The sequence below is a fragment of the Prionailurus viverrinus genome, chromosome A2 (assembly GCF_022837055.1).
Source record: "Prionailurus viverrinus isolate Anna chromosome A2, UM_Priviv_1.0, whole genome shotgun sequence".
Classification (NCBI taxonomy): Eukaryota; Metazoa; Chordata; class Mammalia; order Carnivora; family Felidae; genus Prionailurus; species Prionailurus viverrinus.
The window spans coordinates 13,892,801-13,911,892 of record NC_062562.1 but is presented as its reverse complement, the minus strand read 5'-3'; the positions used below and the strand labels follow the sequence as shown (position 1 = coordinate 13,911,892).

The following is a 19,092-nucleotide window of genomic DNA, read 5'->3' as shown; positions in this document are numbered from 1 at the left end:
TGGAGCCAGGGTCTCTGGGTGGGGGTGGGGGGGCTCATGCCCCCCACTTACCCAGACTTGAGGGCGTGTGGTCTGGCAGCCCCAGTTTGGGGGGAGAGCAATGGATTTACCAGGAGGTGGATGGCCAAGGTTCCAGAACGGGGGCGGGGGGTTGGCGGGGGGTGAGGCTGAACTCCCCCTCTGCTCAAACAGGGTCACAAGGCAGCAGCAAGGGGCACGGGGCTGTCAGCTCAGGGCGATGGCTTCTTTGGGAGACTCAGTTTCCTCATCTGGAAACTGGAGTCAGGCGCTGTCCTCTTAAACAGTGTCGGCAGGGATGGGCAGGAGCTGAGGCTACAGTCCCTGCCCGGTGCCAAGCACTCACTTCGGCGGTGCCCTCCACCTGGAACGTTCTCCCTGATCCGCTTCCCTCTGGGAGCCCCTCTCAGTCCTGGCCTGGCCCCGCATCTGGGGAGGGGCTTCAAGAGGACGCCCATCCACCCCTGCCCCACCCCAGGGAAGGGAGGCCAGCTGCCCACCCCAAACCCAGCTGCCCCAGGCCTGGCAGCAGCCACAGCCCCGACACTTTCTCAATGAAAGGTATTTGGCCACGGAGACTGACACCTCATCACCCTCAGCCTGGAAGCCAGCTTTACCCGCCGGCCGCGGTGGGGGGGCCCCCCTGGCTCTTCCTGTTCCCCAGGACCCCACGGGGCAGCCCAGAGCCCAGGTTCCCTTGGGGGAGGAACTCCCCCTCCGAGCCTCCCTGTCAGCTAGGGGTGTAGACACAGTGTGTTGTGGATCAACGCACACGCTCCCTGGCTCCCAAGGCATCTCAAAGCATCTCTCCACTCCTGTGCATTTTGGCCTATCCAGGCAGAGGCTGGGGCGCCCCCCCCCAGAGGCTGGGGCGCCCCCCCCCCCCCCCGGGGCTGCCCAAACCTGGACTCCAGCAGAGTTCTGAGGCCCACCCTCAGAGACTGGGGCTGAGGCCTCTGGGCTTGTCAGATTCTCCCTGACCCCCTAGGCCCCCTAGCCTACCCCTGGCCAAGGGAAGAGGTTCCCACGAAGGGAATGGCCTGAGCAAAGGCATGAGGGCTGGAGAGGTTGAGAGCTGTCAGACTGAGCTGGATGGGAGCCAGGGGACCATGTGGGCCCAGTGCTGACCCCACGGGTGTGCTGGGGTCCGTGTGTGAACCTACCTCCCTACCAAGGCCGGATCGGCTCCGCGTTGGCACAGAGCTGAAGCCTCCAAATGCTGCACAGGCACATGGTGGCGTGGACGGGAGGGGTGGAGGCAGCAGTGGGTGGGCGGACAGGCGGGTGGTAGAAAGGTAAGTGGGTGGGTGGGTGGGTGTGCAGAGGGCCCTGGGTTAAGGGAACACCCCGCACCCCCACTCCCCGCTGTCACCCCATCCCTGGGGTGAGGGACACAATGCCTCCCATCCCAGGTCCCCAGCAATGCCGCTTTGATGCCTTCCTGGGGCCAAGGGAGTCCCAAGCATGTGCCGGAGGGGGCTGTTGAGCCATCCAAGGAGCCCCTGCTCCTGCGGGGATTCACTCCAGGGCCCGGGCAGCCCTTTGCCTCTCCCTGTGGGGGCCCAGTTTCCTCTGTCTGGAAAGCGGGGGCGTGGCCAGGAGGACTCGCGCACGCGAGCACACAGAGCCACGCACACAGAGCGCCAGCAAGCGATGTTCTGCCGCCTCCAGACTGAGTCCTGATGAAGTAGAGGGCCCAGGGCCATGGCCTCGGGCAGCCCGGTCACCATGTGGCCAAGGTGTGGCCAGGCCTCAGCCGGGTGGGGCCTAAGGAGGGGCAGCGTGACCCTGGCTGAGGAAGTCCAGAGCAGGCTCGATTCCTGCCGCCTGGGGCATGGGCCCCTGCCAGGGCCCCTCCCTGCCCAGTGCGGCCCTCGGGCACACGGCCAGGCTCAGAGTTTTCAAGGCCGGGGCGGCAGCTGCTACCATGTTCAGCGGTCAGGGCGGCACAGGCTCGGGCTGCCCACGAGTCAGGTCTGCACACACGTGTCACAGACACACTTCTGTGTGACTCTGCCAGGACCCACACACCAGCCCGAGGCACGCCCGGCACCTCGTGGAGGCCTCTGAGCTGCTCGCACACCCATGTTGTCCGTGTCTGCTCCAGGCCTCTTTCCACCTGCCGAGGTCTGGGTCCAGCAGCCGCAGCCTCCATTTTCAGTCCCCAAGACCGACACCATGAGTGGGAAATGAAGCATCTTTAATTGGTTCCTTGCCCCAACCCCCCGCCCCGGGGGGGGGGGGGGGAATCTCCAAGCACCAAACATGTGAGAACTGTGCCCTTCAGCCCCAGAACCAAGAAGCCCTTGCCTGACTTTCACTGGGCCTGGACCCCCACTCTTAACCCCTGCGACCAGCCCCGTAGGCTTTGTTTCAATAAATAACCCCTAGAACAAAGCTTGGGGCAGGGGATCCAATAAAGCACCCAGCTCGGCAACAGGCAGAGGGGGCTTCAGGCAGAAGGCGGGAAATCTCAAGGGGCAGAATATCTGAAATCAGGGTCAAAACACACATAAAATCAGAGCCAGCGCTCAAGCTGGGAATGACTCCTCCCAGGCCTCCGTCGGCTGCCCAATGGTCTCCCGGATGCTGGCTCCTGCTGTCAGGAAGAACTCCATTTTGCCTCACACAGCGACAGTCCCCTGCCTGGCAGTTCCACAACCCGACACTCCTAGTTCCTATCTTGACTCTGAACTCTGGGCAGGGGAGGGAGAGGGGGGCCCAGAAACCTAGGGAGGGAGCATCTGGGGAAGGGGGCTGAGACTTCCGAGGTACAGAGGAGTCCGGAGCAAGGCAGAGGAGTAAGGCCACGAGCCCAGGTCACTGGCGGGCCCTGCCCCGGCGGGTACGGAGGGGACCTGCGGCTTGAGCCTGTGCCCGGGTCACCTCACCCATCTCCCTGCGGATGTCACCAAGCGCTGTTGCCGGGGACTCCAGCAGCCTCTGGAAGAGGCTAGGCCGGCCGGCTGGTGGCTCCCGACACTGGAAGGTGACAGCTGTGCCAGCGTCGGCCTTCATTTCCCTAGAGAAGCCGTCAGAGGAGCCATCGAAGCAGCGGCCGATGGCGATCTCCTTGGCCAGCCTCGGGCTCTGGTCGGTGACCGTGTAGACACCGTAGTTGTGGCCCAGAGGGTCGAGCGGGGCCAGCATGGCGAAGGCAGCCGGGTCGTCAGCTGGGGCGGGTGGGGGGTGCCGGGCCAAGTAATCCCGCAGGAGTCCGTTGACCGCCACTCGGCGGCAGCTGCCCTGGGGCGTGATGGTCACCAGCGTCCGGTCCACCTGACGCTGATCAAATAGCATCCCGCTGCACTTGAACTCCACACAGGCCGCGGACGTGCCGGGGTGCTCGGGGTCTCGGACGCTCCGGGCGTCCCGAAGCCCGTAGAGCTGGCCCTGGGTGCGCGGGTGGCTGCCCCCAGCGTTGTGGGAGCGGACCATGTACTCCTGGGGGCCCTGGATCTTCACCTTGAGGAAGCAGGCCCGGAACTCCTGGGGGTTGGGCCACCAGGCCAGGAGGTCCCCAGTCCAGGAGGCCGGCACGCCCTCGCGGAACGGGACCACGTTGTACTCGTACTTGTCCGCCTCCACGCGCGCGAAGCGGAAGTGGCTGGCGGTCACCGGGGCCTCCTGGCATTCTCGCAGGCTGCGCCACGGGTACACCGGGCCGTTGGCCTCGGCGGGGTCGCCGGGCCTGGGTTTAGCGAGGTTGATGCGGAAGCCGTCGCGTTTGAGGGCTGGGTCGTCGTGGTCGGTGCGGCGGTAGCCCAGCTTGTCCAGGTAGGGCTGCGCCACGCCCACGGTGGCCGCGTGCGGGCGGGGCCGGGAGGGCGCGGGCTCCAGCTCCTCCCCGCTCAGGGTGGCCGTGACCAGGGCAGTGTAGGCGTCCGGCCGGTCCGTGTCGCAGAAGGCGGGGAGGCAGGCGCCGTTGGGGCCGGTGACCGCGCTGTCGAAGCGGCCCCAGGCACGGGGGTTGGCCGCGAAGCCGGGGGCAGGCTCCAGGTTGACCAGCGTCACCACCACACCCTCCACCTGCTCGTTGGGGGTGAACTTGTCGTTGGCATAGGCGCGCACCTTCACGAAGCAGCGGCGGCGCTCGGGCACGTCCAGGTTGAACAGTCGCCGCTCGCGGATCTCCACGTTGCCCACTAGGAAGACCCTCTCCTCCCTGCGGACCCGAGGGGCTGCTGACCCCTCTCGCTGGAAGCCGCTCTCCTCCTCCCACAAGCCTGTGTCAGGGTTCAGTGACCACAGCTTCAGGGCCTCCACGTGGCCCGCCATGTGGATCTGGCCGGCATTGACGCGCACGGCCACCGGCCCTGCCTGCAGCTGCTCCGCCGAGCCCGCGGCGCGGAGGTCCACCGCGAACATGCCATAGGTGCGCAGCGGGGCCAGCTCGCCGTCACTGTCCACAAAGCGCAGGTCGCTGGGGGCGGCCGCCGCCGAGGTGAGATCTCGGGGGTCCACGAAAGTCACCCGGGCCTCCACGGCCCCCGTGTAGGGTGCACCATCGGCTCTGCGGAAGGCTCCGGGCGGGAGGACCAGCTCACCCAACGGGTCCTCCTCTTCCAGCTCCCCAAGAGGGATCGTGTTGCTCTGGCTGGCATCTAAGATGACAGGGGCTTTCTTCCGCATGGCTTTGACATCGTGGTATACGCCACCACCTCGAGGGGCAAAAGGCAGAACTCTGACAGTGTCCATGAACTCCCCACTGGGGTCCACGAAAGTTACCACCAGCCGCTGGGTGGAGGGCGGCACCTCGATGGTGAAGTCGCCCTGATAAGATGTGAATCCAATGGGCTCCCGGCCTAGCAGGATCTGGGCAAAACGCAGGGGTTCCCCTGAGTCGGTAGCCACCACGCGTCCCCGAACCAGCCCCCGAGGGGGCAGACATTTCTGACAGCCACACTCAGCCACCACTTTGACGGGGAGGACATAGTTGGAGCAGTGGATCTCCTTGCTCTCCAGGCGGCGAACGGAGCAGCAGCGGGACCCTGAGTCTCCACACCGGGAGCTGGAGCCTGCAGGGCTGGGGCAGAGGGTGTCAGAGCAGAGACCCACGTCCAAGTAGGCGGGGCCACTGCCAGGCTGGCCACAATCATCTGGGAGCTTGATCAGGTGCTCTTGGGGCTGGGGATTGCAGGCTGGCTGGCCCGGGGCTGCAGAGCAAGAAATCAGAGCAGATCAGAGTAAGGGGGAGGGCTCCATTGAAGCCAAGGTTGGGGCCTGGATTGGGATCAGGGGCTCAGTGGGGGCTCGGGATCAGACTCAGCAGGGTCAGAGAGCAGTCTGCAGCTGGGGCTCCATTTGGGGTTGCTTTCACTGGTGATGGGCCTTGGCTAAGTTTCAGGGCATGCTCAGGGTTGGGGGGCTGAGGGTGCTCACCCAGCACGGTGAGCCGGGCGCTGCCCGAGCGCACAGTGCCCGCATCGTTCCACGCTTTGCAGTGATAGGTGCCTGCCTGGTCTGGGCGCAGCCCCCGCAGCTCCAGATGGGCCCCGTACCTGTGTTCTCGCCGGTCCAGCAGGGTCCCGTTGTGGAACCTGGGTGGCAGGTGGGCAACACCAGGGGGCCCTCAGCACAGGGAAGGGGCTGCGTCCGTCCCCCATCCCCCATGCAGCCCAGCAAGGTTGTAGAGCATCTTTCTCCCAGTCTCTGAGGCACCACATGTCATGGAAAATCCAATCAAACCGCAAAGCTGGGTGCAAGGCCCTTGGGCATGGAGCAGGGCACTCACCAGGAGTATTTCTTGGGCATGGGGGTGCCTGAGGCTTTGCAGCAGAAGGTTACGTTCTGGCCAGCCTCTCGCACTCGGGACTCGGGGTGCTTCACCAGGTAGGGTTTCTCTGGGGGCAAAGGTGGCAAAGGTCCTGCCCCATCCCAGCTTCTCCCAACAAACCTTCCCAAGGGCAGGGCCCCATCCTTGCCCTTCCAGGGATGCCCTGTTTCACCTGTGGCTCTTCTGATGACCTCTCCATTCAAGTTCACCCCATGGCTGCTCAAGATGGTGCCGCCCCATCTTCATGCTGCCCCCCCGCAAGTCCCTGTCTCATCTCGCGCCTTCTCCAACTTCTCACAGTGTATTTGTTCCTCCCATGGCACCATATTTAGTGTTATGCTCTCTCCAGTGGCTGTGTCACGTCTTATTTCTTCCCCAGTGACCTCATTCTGCACCACATCCTCCCAAGTGTCACCCAGAATTTCCTTCTTAGCTTCTCAGCCTCCTCACCCTCCTTGCCCTGGGGCACTTACCCAACTTATTAAGGACAACAGTGACCACAGCAGAGATAGAGCCATTGGCCTGGGCCTGGCCCAGGCCTGCAGAGAAGCCATCCATTTGGGCACTGATGTTGGCCCGGCTGCTGGCACACACTCCAGGAATCCGGAAGGTCCCATGGGCATCGGTGATGGCCACAGTGCCAGGCCAGTCTCTCAAGGAGACCCTGGCTCCTGGCAGTGGACGCCCAGATGGGGTGACCACCGAGCCCAGGAGGATGTGGTCAGGACACTTGCAGGTCTTGGAGCTGCAACCTGGGGGACAAAGGCAGGCAGAGGAACAGAGGAGCCTCTTCACTCCCTCCTTCCACTCAATCACTCAGCAAAGATGCCTAGACACCCCCCCCCCACCTTGTGCCCCTCAGAGGCCTCAGCATGGCCCTGCTTGGAACAGCCTCTTGTGTGAGTGGGGACATGGGGTTGAGCAGTCAGAACTGGGGCAGACCTGTGGTCCAGAGGGGTGAGGAAAATGCCCTGGTGGAGGGGACAGGAGAGGTGACTCTCACAGGACAGAGAGGCTCCTTTTAGCATGAGAGAAAATGTCCAGCAGGGGCTGGGGGCCCAGCTAGGGGTTGGGTCTTGGGCTCAGAACATCTCCCTCCCCTCCCCTCCCAATCCCGCGGTTTCTCCATAAGATGGAAAATTCCACTGAAAACGTCAGGGCAGAGGCGTCAGGAGGGCAGAGCCAGGCGGGGTAGGGTGGGGACCCCACTACCCCATTGGCCACCGTGCTCCCCCACCCTGCCATGGGCTCTGCGGGCGCAGTCTCCAGACCATGTTTGTGGAGCCCAGGCGGGTCGGAATTTCCAGTCGCCTCCTGGCTGGCCTGGTGTCTGGCCCTGGGAGGGCTTGGGCATAGTGTCTGCCAGGGTGTGAGCGCGTGTCCGCGTGGGCGTGGGGTACAGGAGAGGGGGGCTGTGAATGCCACGCGTGTGTGCCCCAAGCACATGAGCTGGCTTCAGTGCGTCCGTGTCCACCAGGACATCCACACGCTTGGTGGCGCGCCCAAAGCAATGCCCACCCGGATCTGCCCGTGCCTGGACATGACCTTCTTGGCGTTCACCCATCCAGATACACACATTCACCAATGCTCCTCCGCGTGGGGCGGAGGGACGGGGGCGCAGAAGGGAAGGAAGGGCCAGTCTCCATGTGTTCCAAGTTCTGGCCCCCGAGGACCCGCCTCTTCCATTCCAGCCCCATCCCATCAGGCTCATTCCCAACCCGCCTCTCCCCACTAGGTACCCTCCTCAGCAGGCCGCCTCCCTCCAAGTCCAGGCCCCGCCTCTAACTCAACACTCTCCTCCAGGCCCCATCCCTCCTACCTGGACAAGGAGGGCGTACACACTTCTGCGCCTCCAGGGGGCGCCCCGGACACGCATCCCCAGACGGGCTTGGGCAGCGGCGGCGACGCAGGCGACGGCCTGGCCCGCAGCTCCCTGAACAGGGACCCCACGGGCCCCACGCGCCCCACGTGGCCTCTGCGGTAAGGGCGGAGAGGAGGGAAGGTGAGACGGTGGCCCACGCCAGGGACTGCGCCTCCTGGAAATCTAGTAACAATGTAGGACTGGAGGACGCCCCCCGCTAAGTGCGTCCGAGGATGGGTACCCCAAGAAAGAGGTTCTGCCCATTGCTCTCATCAGTTGTCCCCCAGGCGCACCTGTCGAACGTGCAGTTGAGGTAACACCCCATTTGCCCCAACCCCAGATAAGCTCCCCGAGGTTAGCCGTGCTGTTCTCCCTGCGTCCCTCATACATTTGGGGTCAAAACACGCCCGCAAAGAACGGAGCTGTTACAGATGAGCAACTGAGGGCAGCAGGAGGGAGATGAGCTCCTGAGGGGTCTTGTTCCCTACCTGGGCCCCTATTCCCAGGCCCTCCTTTCCAAAGCCCCGCCTCTATATGATCCAGCCCACTCCTTGGGCCCTGCTAAAGGACCCCAGCTCTTTCTAACCACGCCTACATCCACACGGCCCTGCCCCCTTCCCCCAGTACCACCCATTCAAGCTCCACCCACCTATGACCCACGTCTGCCAATCCCCACTCTCTTCTCTGCATGACTAATATAGATCCCGCCCTCTCCCCAGCCCCGCCCATCCCCACACAGTCCCCGCCCCTCCCGGGGCCCCGCCCTCACCAAGCGGGCAGCGGAAGCGCACGTGGTAGTTGGAGCAGCGGCGGCCGCGCGGCTGCTCGCGGTTGAGGCACCAAAAACCTCGCGTGGGGTTCAAGTGCACACGCTCGCCTACAGTGGACGGCAGGGCCCAGTCCGTGGTGCGCGCCTCCAGCGCCAGCGGCCGCGGGCACACGCGCGCTGGCCCGTAATAGAAGCGGATGGCAGCCAGGCTCTCGAAGTCTCCGTCGCCGCCGGGGTGGTCCACGTTGAACCAGGACGTCCACTGGCTGGCCTCTGTGGGCACCGCACGCTCTGGGACCCGGGCCACAGCCTGTCGGGCCTCATCAGTGCATGCAGGGGCCCAGGAAGCGGCCTGCCCACCCCCATCTCCGAGGTAACTGTTTACCTGCTAAGACGGTCACCCCACCCCCAATGAGCACGGGCTAACCCAGCCCGCCCTTGACCCGCCCAGATCCAGGGTCCTCTAGGGCACAAGGAGCTATAAAGGGATTACGGGAGGTTGGCCTCCCCTAGCACCAGCCCCCGTTCTGCTGCCCAATACTTGAGCTGGCCCATTAGTTCAGGTTGACATTTTGCCACGCTGACATCTTGACACTGTCTCAGCAGCCCCCAACCTTAAAATTAAGCCTGTCCCCCACCTCAGAATTCAGAACCCCTGAGGTGTGAGGAGACACAAAGGTAGCAGGAGGAGACCCGATGGAGAACAGCCCTAGCTGTGGCTTTCCATTGCCTGGCTGCTCCTGGTTAGAGCCAGCTGGGCCCTTGCTCACTGCCTGGATGAACCCACCAGGCAACCTGTTTCACAGAAGCCACAGGTGGGGACGGTCTGGCCTCCCAGAAGTCAGCTTCTGCTTCCATCAACTCCTGCCCCCACCGCCCCCCACCCCACCTGCGCAGGGGCCGGGGGGGGGGGGGGTGTGCTCACTCCTTTCCTGACTTTCCCAGCTAGGAAACCAGAGACCCAGGTTCCAGAACTACAGGTCTGGAATCTACTAGAAGCACCCTGCACAAGGCTTCCAGTAGCAGGGAGGAAGCACCCACTCCCACCCTACATTGGTTTCCTCCTTGACAAAACAGGCCCTGGACTCTCACCCCTCTGCTCCTAAAACTTAGACTTCTTGGGGCACCTGTGCCAAGGGCTGCCATGTCCAGGGACCAGGAAGTTACTGGCCTTTCACCCCTTGTGTCCCCTCCTTACATGACCACACCAACCAGAGCTCACATAGTGAGTCCACAGCAGAGCCAGGACTTGGACCCAGGATGACTCACCTTCCCAATCCTCCAGGGCTGGTGAGGGCTGTCCGGGGCGCAGAGATGGGCCTTCAAAGCCCCAGGCAGTTGCTGTGGGCTCCTCAGGGGGGGTAGTGACTGTGGAAGGGATGAGGAATGGAGGGAAGGAAACATGCTGATGGGGACCTCTGTGGGCTGCTTGTATACAAGGTGCTGTCATGATCATCCCCATTTCACGGGGCGGGGTTGGGGGGTAGTGAGTGAGGGTCTCAGAAGCCAGAACCATCTCTCTGGCTGACCCCAAGGAATGCAGGAACCCCCCCCCCGCCCCCCGCCGCCTCCAGGAAACCTCCCTATGGCCCCTACCCCCAATCTCCTGCAGCCCCATCCCTCCCTCTGCCCTGGCCAGGATGCCATAGTCTGGGGAAGTCTGTGTGTCTGGTCTGACCCAGTTCTCCCCCTCAGTGTGCTCAGCGACCATGAGTTTAGTTGGCTCTGCCTCTGCCCTCAGGTGGAGCTGCATTCTTCATCCATTTGCGGGGTTGGAGGTCTCTCCCTCAGTGTACCTTCCATCCCTTCACTTGGGGCCCAAGCTGCCATTGGGAGGTCTTTGGAATCTAGCCTGGCTCCTCTGACCTTGAGTTATCTAAGATAGCCAGGCTGAGCGGTGACCTCAGACAAGTCCCTTCCCTGTCTGTGTCTCAGTCTCCTCATCTGAGAAATGGATCCAGTGCCCTGTTCCACTGAGTGCTCCCGAGACGGGAAGTTTTCTGAATGGTGTGTTTGTGGAAGAGGAGGAGTTGTGTGAGAGGGGACCGCTCTGACCCCTGAATCCTGGGCCAAGACACAATGCTTCAGAGTCCAAATGCTGGGGGTGAGACCGGCCCCCCGCTGTCCCCAGGAACCTAAAGGAGCCTAAAGTTCATATGGATACTCCGAGTTCCCCTACCTCTCTTGAGGAGGCAAGAGAACAGAGAAGTTTCCTCCCTTCCCTCCCCCGGGCCCGTTGTTGGTCCCAAGAATCCATACCCCCGACGCCCCTTCACTCCACTCCCGGGCTGACGAAGGGGGACCCAGGTCTGAGGAAGCCAGAGGGTCCCTTGGTTCCCTCTCCCGGAGCGGCTGCGTGCCAGGCCTAGGGGTCTGCGCTGGGGTCATGGGGCGCCTCACCTCGAGCCCCCGCCAGGTGCGCGGCGGCGACAAAGAGGCAGAGTAGTGGCGGCAATGACGCCATGGCCGGGTCCGAGAGTCCGAGGGAGGGTCCGGGCTCCGCGGCGCGCTCGGATCCGACTCCCGCGGGTCTGGCGGCCGCTGGGGCTGAGGGTGGGGGCGGGAGGTGACCGCAGGCCACGCCCCGTGCAGGCCACGCCCCGTGCAAGCATCGCTCCCCTGGCCCTGGGTGACTTCCGTGAGCTAGCAACCTCTCCGGTCGCCCCCTTCGGTGCGTCCGGCTGTGCCTCCGCCCTCAGGCTGGCCTGCGTCCTCCCCACCCCCCCCCACCCCCCGTCGCCAGCTGGAAGTCCCTCCCTCAACCCACTCTCCATTCTCCACCTTGGGTCCCAAGCTGCCTGCGGGACGTGCCTCTTGGAATGGAGCCCGAGGCTGCCCAAACACTCACGCTTCAGGCAGCCGTTTAGGCGGCGAGGAATCCTCCATCGAGTCTAACTTCAATCCTGTTGGCGTTAGGCCACCCCAAGCAGGCTGGAGGTCCCACCCCGAATCTACCTTCTTCTCTTCTGGCTCGAGTTTTCCCGGCCAGCGGGAAGTCCCGCTCTACGACTACCCTCCGTGCCTCCAGCCTTGGGCTCCGGGGGGCGGTGGGAGGTCCCTCCCCGAGTCTGCCCACCCCCGCAGCGGCGCCGGCGCACAGAGGAGGCGGAGGCGAGGTGGTGGGGGGACGTCTGTTTATTGGCGGGGGTCCAAGCCGCGGGGACGCGGGTGGCGGTCAGAGCGCCGCGACGCAGTCGGTGCCCGTGTATCCTGGCAGGCGTAGAGCGAACTTTCGGCGCACGTCGTCGGGCACGAATCTGCCGGCCACGAAGTGGTGGCGGCCGGAGAAGCGGCCGGCGCAGCGCTTGGGCGCAGCGAGCGATACCAGCACGTCCGGTCGGAGCCCGTCCTCGGCGTCGCCGCCGCCGGTCTCGGCGTCCCAGCCTGAGGGAGGGAGGGTGGGGGAATCGGGAGCTGGGAGGGGTGCTTGCCTTCAGGCGAGAGAGTCTTGCCTCCTCTCCACCCGTTTCCCCTTCCCCATCAGACTCAGCCTCTGCTCTCTGACGCGTGAGGCTTGGTCAGACCTGCCTCCCCATAGTACTGAGCCTCCGCCCTCAGACCAGTGTCTCCCCTTCCTTGGAGATGTTTCCCTCCTCCTATGACCAGGGCGTCGGCCCTCATCTTTTCTGCCCCTGCTGCCATCATGCAACCAACCTTTCTTCTCCCTCTGACTCAGCCTCTGCCTTCAGACTACATCGTTTCCACCTGCTGCCCTTTCCCAAAAGTCAGACCCATGCCTCTGCCTTTGGACCCAGCATCTGTCCCAATTCCTTCCTCCCGATCGATCTTGACCTTCCCCACTTCCCCTAGAGCCTCTTTCCACCCAGGCTTCCTAGCCAGCCTTCCTCCTCTGACCAGATCCCCACTCTCCACTCAGGGCAGACTGGCCTTCATCCTCAGGCAAGCCTCCCCCCCCCCCCCCCCCACCAAGACCTGTCTCCTTACTCCTGGTCCTTGCCTCTGACAGGATGTGGCCCCCTCCCCACCCAACCCCAACGTCCATCCTCCTCCCTCTGACCTGACATCTCTGTCTTCACCCTCACACTAGATCTTGCCTTTTGAATGGACAGGACCCCGCCCCCTCCCTCACTGTGCCCTAGCCTCTGCCAGCTCTCAAATGAGCCTCTACCTTCAGACTAGGGGCCTTGGCTTCTCCCCTGCTTCTGACCAGAGTCTGGAGCCACTAACTAAAAGCCTTCTCCGTCTGACTTTAATCCTTCCTTCTGTGACCCTAGTCTCTACCTTCAAACCAGACAGCTCCCCTCTTCATAGCTAACCCCTTGCTCTGTGGCACCCTGCTGGGGGTGGCCCTGAGGTCTTGAAAGCTGGGGGACATCCCCCTGAGTATGGCCACCCCTGTGGAGGGTCCGGCTGGCCAGCAGCTGTTTGTTCCGTCTGCCCGTCGCCTAATGGCTCCAACAGGCGTGGGGCGGCGGCCAGGACGGGCGAGGCCTTTGCCGAGTGAGCTCACGTCTGCCCAGGCAACTGGGCCAGGGTGGGCAGCGGGCATGCTGGGCCGGGTGTGGAGGGGTTGGGACAAGGGATCACCTGGGCGGCAGCCTCTGTCTTCCCCATCTTAGGGATGGACGTGACCCTCACCCAGAGTGCATGAGCCATCCACGCTGGGGAAACTGAGGCTCAGAGAAGGCAGACAGGCTGGGCCCATCAGAAACTGGGGTGCAGAGGGCCCCCCTCCCAAGGCCCCAACATGCCCCCCCCCCCGCCTGCCTGGCATGCCTGAAGGAATGTCCAGGCTCACAAGGGGGATGGACAGCAGCTTGAGTGTGGCCAGCGCACGAGTGCAGGGGCCTCCGATCTCTCCCGGCTCCACACCAGGGCCCAGCACGGCATCCACCACCAGCCCATAGGCATCGTTGATGAGCTGGACCTGAGAGGGCGGGCATGGTTAGAAGGTGGCCTTTGGGCACTGCCTCCCCCTTCCCCCCTCAGTTGCCACCAAGCGCTGACCTCTGTGGGCAAATAGGACAGGAAGGGGATGTCCATTTTCTCGCACTGGGTAGTCAGGTCCCGGTGCAGCAGGTCTAGTGAGCGCGTAGGGTAGAAGATGGTCGGTTCATACTCCTGGTGGGGAGGGGCAGAAAGGAGTCGGCCCTGAGGGCCCTTCCAGGCTTCCTCCTGGGCCTTACTTAGCCCCCAGATCTGGATATGAGGCCAGAGGCCCTGCCTGGGGCAAGCACTGGCCATATTCTGTCCCTCCTGGGACACTATCAAGAGGAGGAAGCAATTTCTGCGGGGACAGGGTTGAGGGGGTGACCCTAGGAGGCCAAGGGGGTCCTTGCTACTCACAAACACCCGCAGGTGCCGGGCACAGACCAGCCCCACCGCCCCGTTCTGCTCCGGGCCACACACGACCAGCACTGTCCTCTGCTTCCGGGAGAGAGTTGGCAAGGGGAACACCTGGCAGGGGGCACAGCAAAGGCAAAGGCATGATGCTTGGAATTCCTCCTTATTCGGGTGGGGAAACTGAGGCTCGGAGTAGCGAAGGAACGGGCATGGGCCTGGAGGCAATAGAACAGGAGGAAAGACATTCTGGGCAAGGGGCGTAGCCCCTTGGGGCCTCAGTTTCTTCCTTGGAGATGCAGAGTCCTTGCTTCAGGCTCTGCCAAGCTGGAGCAGGAAAACGTGCCTTCTGCCACCACCCGGCGCCCAGAGTGTGGTTTGTTTATTCTCGGCCCGAGTTGCAGACATTCTTCCACCTTTTTCCACCGCAGTGGCTGCCCCTCCCCCGCCCACGTTTCCAGGCCTCAGCCCTCCCAGAGGCCCCAAAGTTGGGGGGGGGGGACAGAGGGAGGGTATTTTTTCCAACCTGAGATGCCCTGTCTCTCTCCATCTGCCTCTGTCTTCATCTATCTTTCTCTCTGTATCTCTCTGTGTCTGTCCCTATCTGTCTCTCTGTGCCTTCATCTCTGTCTCCTAGACTCTGTGTCTCTGTGGGCCTGTGCATCAGTCTCTTTAACACAGGAGTTAAGAGCACTGGTGTTCAAGTCACAGCCCTGCCCTGACTCTCTGCATGGCCTCTGCCCCCTCTCCTCTCCCAGCCTCACTTGGCCTCTATCGATTGGGAGTGACAGTGGCACTGACATGGGGCCTCTCGGGGACAGGGCACCCCAGGGGGCCTGGCTGTACCCTGACCTCCAACCACACAGAGAGCCAGGTATACCTTTTTTGTCTCCTCCCCAAGGTCTCGGTGAGGTCCTGAGCCACCTGCGACCACACTAAGCCAGGTGCGAAGCCCTGAGACCGGAGACTGAGGGAGGCAACAGTGACTCCAGCTTGACTGGGACCGAGGGCCCTCTGGACAGACTTGGGGCTTTCGGGGCAAAAACTGGACGGCGACTGGTCAGCAAGGGCCAGGCAGGAGTTTACTACACTGGGTTTACTTTTACTTTTGCGGTTTCACCATTTCCTTCTCTTTCGGGACCTTCACTCAGGATGTTTCATTTGAAATAGAAATGTTAAAAAAAACCCAACTGAGCCTACATGAAGAAAGCGATTGTGTTCAACAAAAGTCTGCAGTGGCGACAAGAGGAGGAAGACAGGGAGGCAGAGAAGGGTTACATGTGGGAGCCCTGACACCATCGGGCACTTCTCTAAGGCATTCGTGTTTATTCGCTGGTGTCAGTTTATTGCTCTTTCTTTGGAGGGGGAAACAGGCCCGCGGTTTGGCCACATGATCAAAAGCATTGGATAGCGGCATCTTCGTTGCTTATCACTCTCGCATCCCTTGCAGGCACCTCGAGGCTGGGACTCTGCTAACTCCTCCCTAGGACCTACACTATGCAGGCCACCCCTGCCTCTGGGCCCCAGTTTCCTCATCTGCAGCATGGGGGGGGTGGTTACTCAGCCTCCAGGGACCGATGTCTCCTTTACGGAGATCCAATTGATGGCAGAGGCAGGTGGTCACATCTGTACCTCAAGGACCTCAGGACCATCCTGCAGCTGCTTTAGTCTCTGCTCCCCGGCCTCCAAGTCTCTGGGGACTTCTCTATCTGCCCTGACCCTCACTGACACCTGGGGTCTTGGGTCCCTGCCTGGTCTAGACCAGTGATGATCCTCTCTGGGCCTCAGTTACCCCACCTGAGTGAAGGGCTGGAGCGGCTCCACACAAAAAGGGGTTTCTTGAGTCCTGGATCAGCCTGACCACAGGGCTCATGCAGCTAGGCCTCCTCTGCTCTGGTAGGCTGGCCATCTGGTTGGGGTCAAGGTCAAAGATCAGGGGTTAGATACCTTGGTCACAGCCACAGCACTAGCATGGCCACACAACTCCACCAGCTGCTGCCGCCCAAAGCGATAATCTTCCAGCAGCTCCCGCTCCAGGGCTGCCGCCTCTGCAGTGCTGGGGGACAGAGTGGGGAGAGACGCTCAAAGACACACAGAAAGACAGAGAGAGAGGCTCAGATGGAACCGGTAATGTTCCACTAATATCTCCAGCTAGGCCCTAAGGCCCCCCCCCCCCCCCCCTCAGTTTCCCCACCAGACGTGCTGGCGGTTGACTGGCACAGCGGAAGGTTTAAGCTGAAGCCCAAGGCATGGGCGCCCTCTGGTGGTCGAGGGAGGCGTGGCGGCGCGTGTTGGTTCTATTGCCCCAAAGCGTGGGAGACTGGAGCCGGGCCCAGATGCGCCCGCCCCCACCGCGGAAAGAACCCAGAAGGAGGAATGGAGTGTGAGAGACTTTGATGGGGGCGAGGGGCCAGTTGCATGCAGTGGAAACCGCTGAGCAAGCTCCAGAACACTGGAGGGGGCAGACTGGCCTGGGGAGGGGGGTGGTGCCTGAGGGAGGCGGATTTTGAAGGCTGCAGAGGGGTTCACTTAGGGAGGTGGATGGGGAGCCCACGGCTATGGGGCCTTATTGGTGACCCTGCAATAATTGTGGCCAGAGAATTGGGGCTTACCCATCTGGGGTGAAGGTCTGCCATCAACTCACCGGGTGACTGGGCTCTGTCACATCTGAGTTTTGCTTCCTCTTTTGCAAACGTAAAGGCAGGAAGGATAGACTAGATAATTTTCAAGGTCCATTCCAAAATGCAAACATGGGGCCCGCTATTTAAGATTTAAGAATTTTCAGATAATGACAACAGCATGAAACTAAGCGTTGGGCCCTATTAAGAGCAGGGACCAAGCTGGCCCTGGCTTAGGGACCTTCCAAGGAGCACCTACCCCCACCTCAGCAGACCCTAGAGAGCATAGTAGTGGTAGTAGGACCAGGCCCAGAAGAATCAGAACATTCAAGCACTCTGAGAAGCCAAGTGACTTGCCCAGGGTCACCCAGGAAACAAGGGGGAAAAACCGAGACTTCTGCCCTTGGTGTCTGTCTCCAGAGCCATGGATAGGGTGTGAGCAAAGAGGCAGGGGCAGACCTACAGACAGCAGAGGTTTCTTAGGATGAATCTTTAGGGTCCTTCCTTCAGTTCTGTGAGGAGACCACAATCTTTTGGCCAATTTTTGCAGTGTGATCAGGCTGGGCAGGAGGAGGGGCATAAGTAAGGACTGCAGTGGGATGGGGAATCAGGGAGGACTTCTGGAGGAGCTGGCCTGGAGCACTATGGGAGGTAATCCACGTGGTAAGAACAGCGAGGGTGGGAATGAGCTTGGCAGATTCTAGGGACGGAAGTGAGGCCAGTGTGGCTAGAGCGGAGCAAGCAAAACAGAAACTGGGTCAGAAAGGCACTTCGGGGGTCCACATAGATGGGGGAGATGGATGGAGGCTTAGGGCAGGGGGTCTACATGCCCTGAATCATCCCAACAACCAGAGCCAGATTCAACCCCACCTGACTTCAAGTAAGGTTGAAAGACCAGTTGAAGAAAAGGAGCTCATGGTGGGACAAATGAGCACCCCTCTGGGCAGGCCACCTACGTCCCAGGAAGGAACATGGGAGAAGGTGTTTGAGAATGTGGTTCATTCCTCCACCTTCAACTTGTGACGGCTCTGGCTGTTGCCCCCACAGGAGGGCAGAGAGGAGTGTGGGAGGACCACCCATTCCTCCTTTTCTTCCTCTGCCCCAAAGTTTTGGCCTCAGGCCACCACTTGGAACATTATCTCCCTGCCTAACTGGTCATTAGAGTGATAATGGGGACTCCATGGGCAGAGGATGGTTCAGGCTAGGAGCCTGGGAGTGGCGACGGTGGCAGCTCTGGGTCGGGTATGAGTGGGAATTAGGGCTGGTGGGGGAGGGAAACAGGGCAGAGCCATGTGGGACTGGGCAGGGCGGGGGGCTCAGCTCTGAGGGTGCCTCTTGCTGCTCCCAACATCAGCTCCCAGATGAGAGGAGCTGTGAGGACCAGGATTCCCCCACAAGCAGGAAGGCTGAAGTGGCCTGCTTTCAAAGGAACTGGGCCTGACACTCCCAAAATATTTCCAGGAGCAGGCCCTTACGAAGGTGAAGCCAAGGCCAGGGCACCCGTGCCGGACCCTCCCTGCTCTCTTGGCTCCCTCTGCTTCTCCGCCTTCAGGCCTCTGCCCACCAGCCCACCATCTTTGCCCATCTGGCTGCCTACAGCAGTTTCATGGCCCCCAAACTCAACACAAGAGCCACGGGGCTCTGAAACTTGAATGCCAGATGACATCACCACTTGTCTCAAACCTACTTATGGCTCCCCAATATTCAGAGAATATTCAAATTCCTCACCACACCTACACGCCCATTATGTCTCTTACCTGTTTCCTCTCCACTTGCCATGTTCCACTCCTACCCGCCCCACGGCGCCCCATCACCCCTCAACTGGCATCTGAGGCCCCACACAATTCCCCCCCCCTCCCATGCCAGATGAAATCGCAGATCCAGCTTCCTTCTGCCTAGGATGTGCTGGGTCCACAGGCTCAATCTGGACATCAGTCACTGGACAGTATCTGCCCTGAGGGTCTGAATGGACAGTGGGCAGAGAAGGACAGATTTGTCAGCCAAATCTGGTTTCCATTGAGGTCCACAGCCCTGCTTGGAGTCCCAGGGCACAGGGACTTAAAGGAAGACGTAAGATGAGGACTCAGGACGAGGTGGGAGACACAGACACAGCTGCCTATTTCAGACCCCAAATCCAATCAAACTACCGGCAAGTGGTCCATGTGTTCAAAAATCCCCCTAGCCCTGGCTCAGGCAGTGGCTTCCTTCCCCAGCCCTCAGTTTCCTTCTCTGGACAAGAAGGTAGTCGCAGGTGGACCACCAAGAGGGGTGTGAGTGAGGAGCTAACAGCTCAGCTCTTCCCAGGGAAGACGGGCAGATGAGGGTGGGAGCGCCAGGGTCCCTGGGTGAGATGGAAAGGGGAGGTGGGCCTTGATTGGGTTGAAGGGTGATGGGAGAGCTACTAGTGGTGTTCTGAATAATTCAGAAGGGCGGGCTGAGGAGGATGCAGTTTCCCTGGCAACTCGGCTAGGAGACGTTGGCAGCAGCAGGCTTCAGGCTTCGTCTTTCCAGCGAAATGTGGGGTGGGCCTTGGATCCCCCCCAGGCTCCATCCCGGCCATGCCCTTCCTCTGATCTATCCTGCCCATGATGCCCCCCTCCCAGCCATGCCCTTGCCTCGGGGCCGCATCCTTGCCACGGTCTTTGACGTCCCCATCCCTGGCTGACCTGAGGAAACGCCGCTCCTCGGGCGCCTCCACTGGGTCCGGGCGGGCCGCGCTGCTCATGGCCAAGGTAAGCCGGGACGCGCA

General features: G+C 61.8%; 2 protein-coding genes across 2 annotated transcripts; both read right to left on the bottom strand.

Moving 5' to 3' along the window:
• Positions 1–2,214: 2,214 nt before the first annotated feature.
• Positions 2,215–11,448, bottom strand: CILP2 (cartilage intermediate layer protein 2). The gene is made up of 9 exons (XM_047825839.1): positions 11,273–11,448; positions 10,825–10,971; positions 9,694–9,792; positions 8,425–8,697; positions 7,614–7,769; positions 6,268–6,546; positions 5,753–5,861; positions 5,401–5,558; positions 2,215–5,174 (listed from the first exon to the last, which is right to left on the bottom strand). Exons 2-9 carry the CDS (start codon positions 10,886–10,888, stop codon positions 2,839–2,841), a joined length of 3,474 nt encoding a protein of 1,157 aa, XP_047681795.1. The 5' UTR covers positions 10,889–10,971; positions 11,273–11,448; the 3' UTR covers positions 2,215–2,838.
• Positions 11,449–11,593: 145 nt separating this feature from the next.
• Positions 11,594–16,359, bottom strand: YJEFN3 (YjeF N-terminal domain containing 3). Its single transcript, XM_047849521.1, has 6 exons — positions 16,338–16,359; positions 15,673–15,806; positions 13,732–13,842; positions 13,393–13,506; positions 13,162–13,312; positions 11,594–11,808 (listed from the first exon to the last, which is right to left on the bottom strand). Exons 1-6 carry the CDS (start codon positions 16,339–16,341, stop codon positions 11,600–11,602), a joined length of 723 nt encoding a protein of 240 aa, XP_047705477.1. The 5' UTR covers positions 16,342–16,359; the 3' UTR covers positions 11,594–11,599.
• Between the last annotated feature and the right edge of the window lie 2,733 nt (positions 16,360–19,092).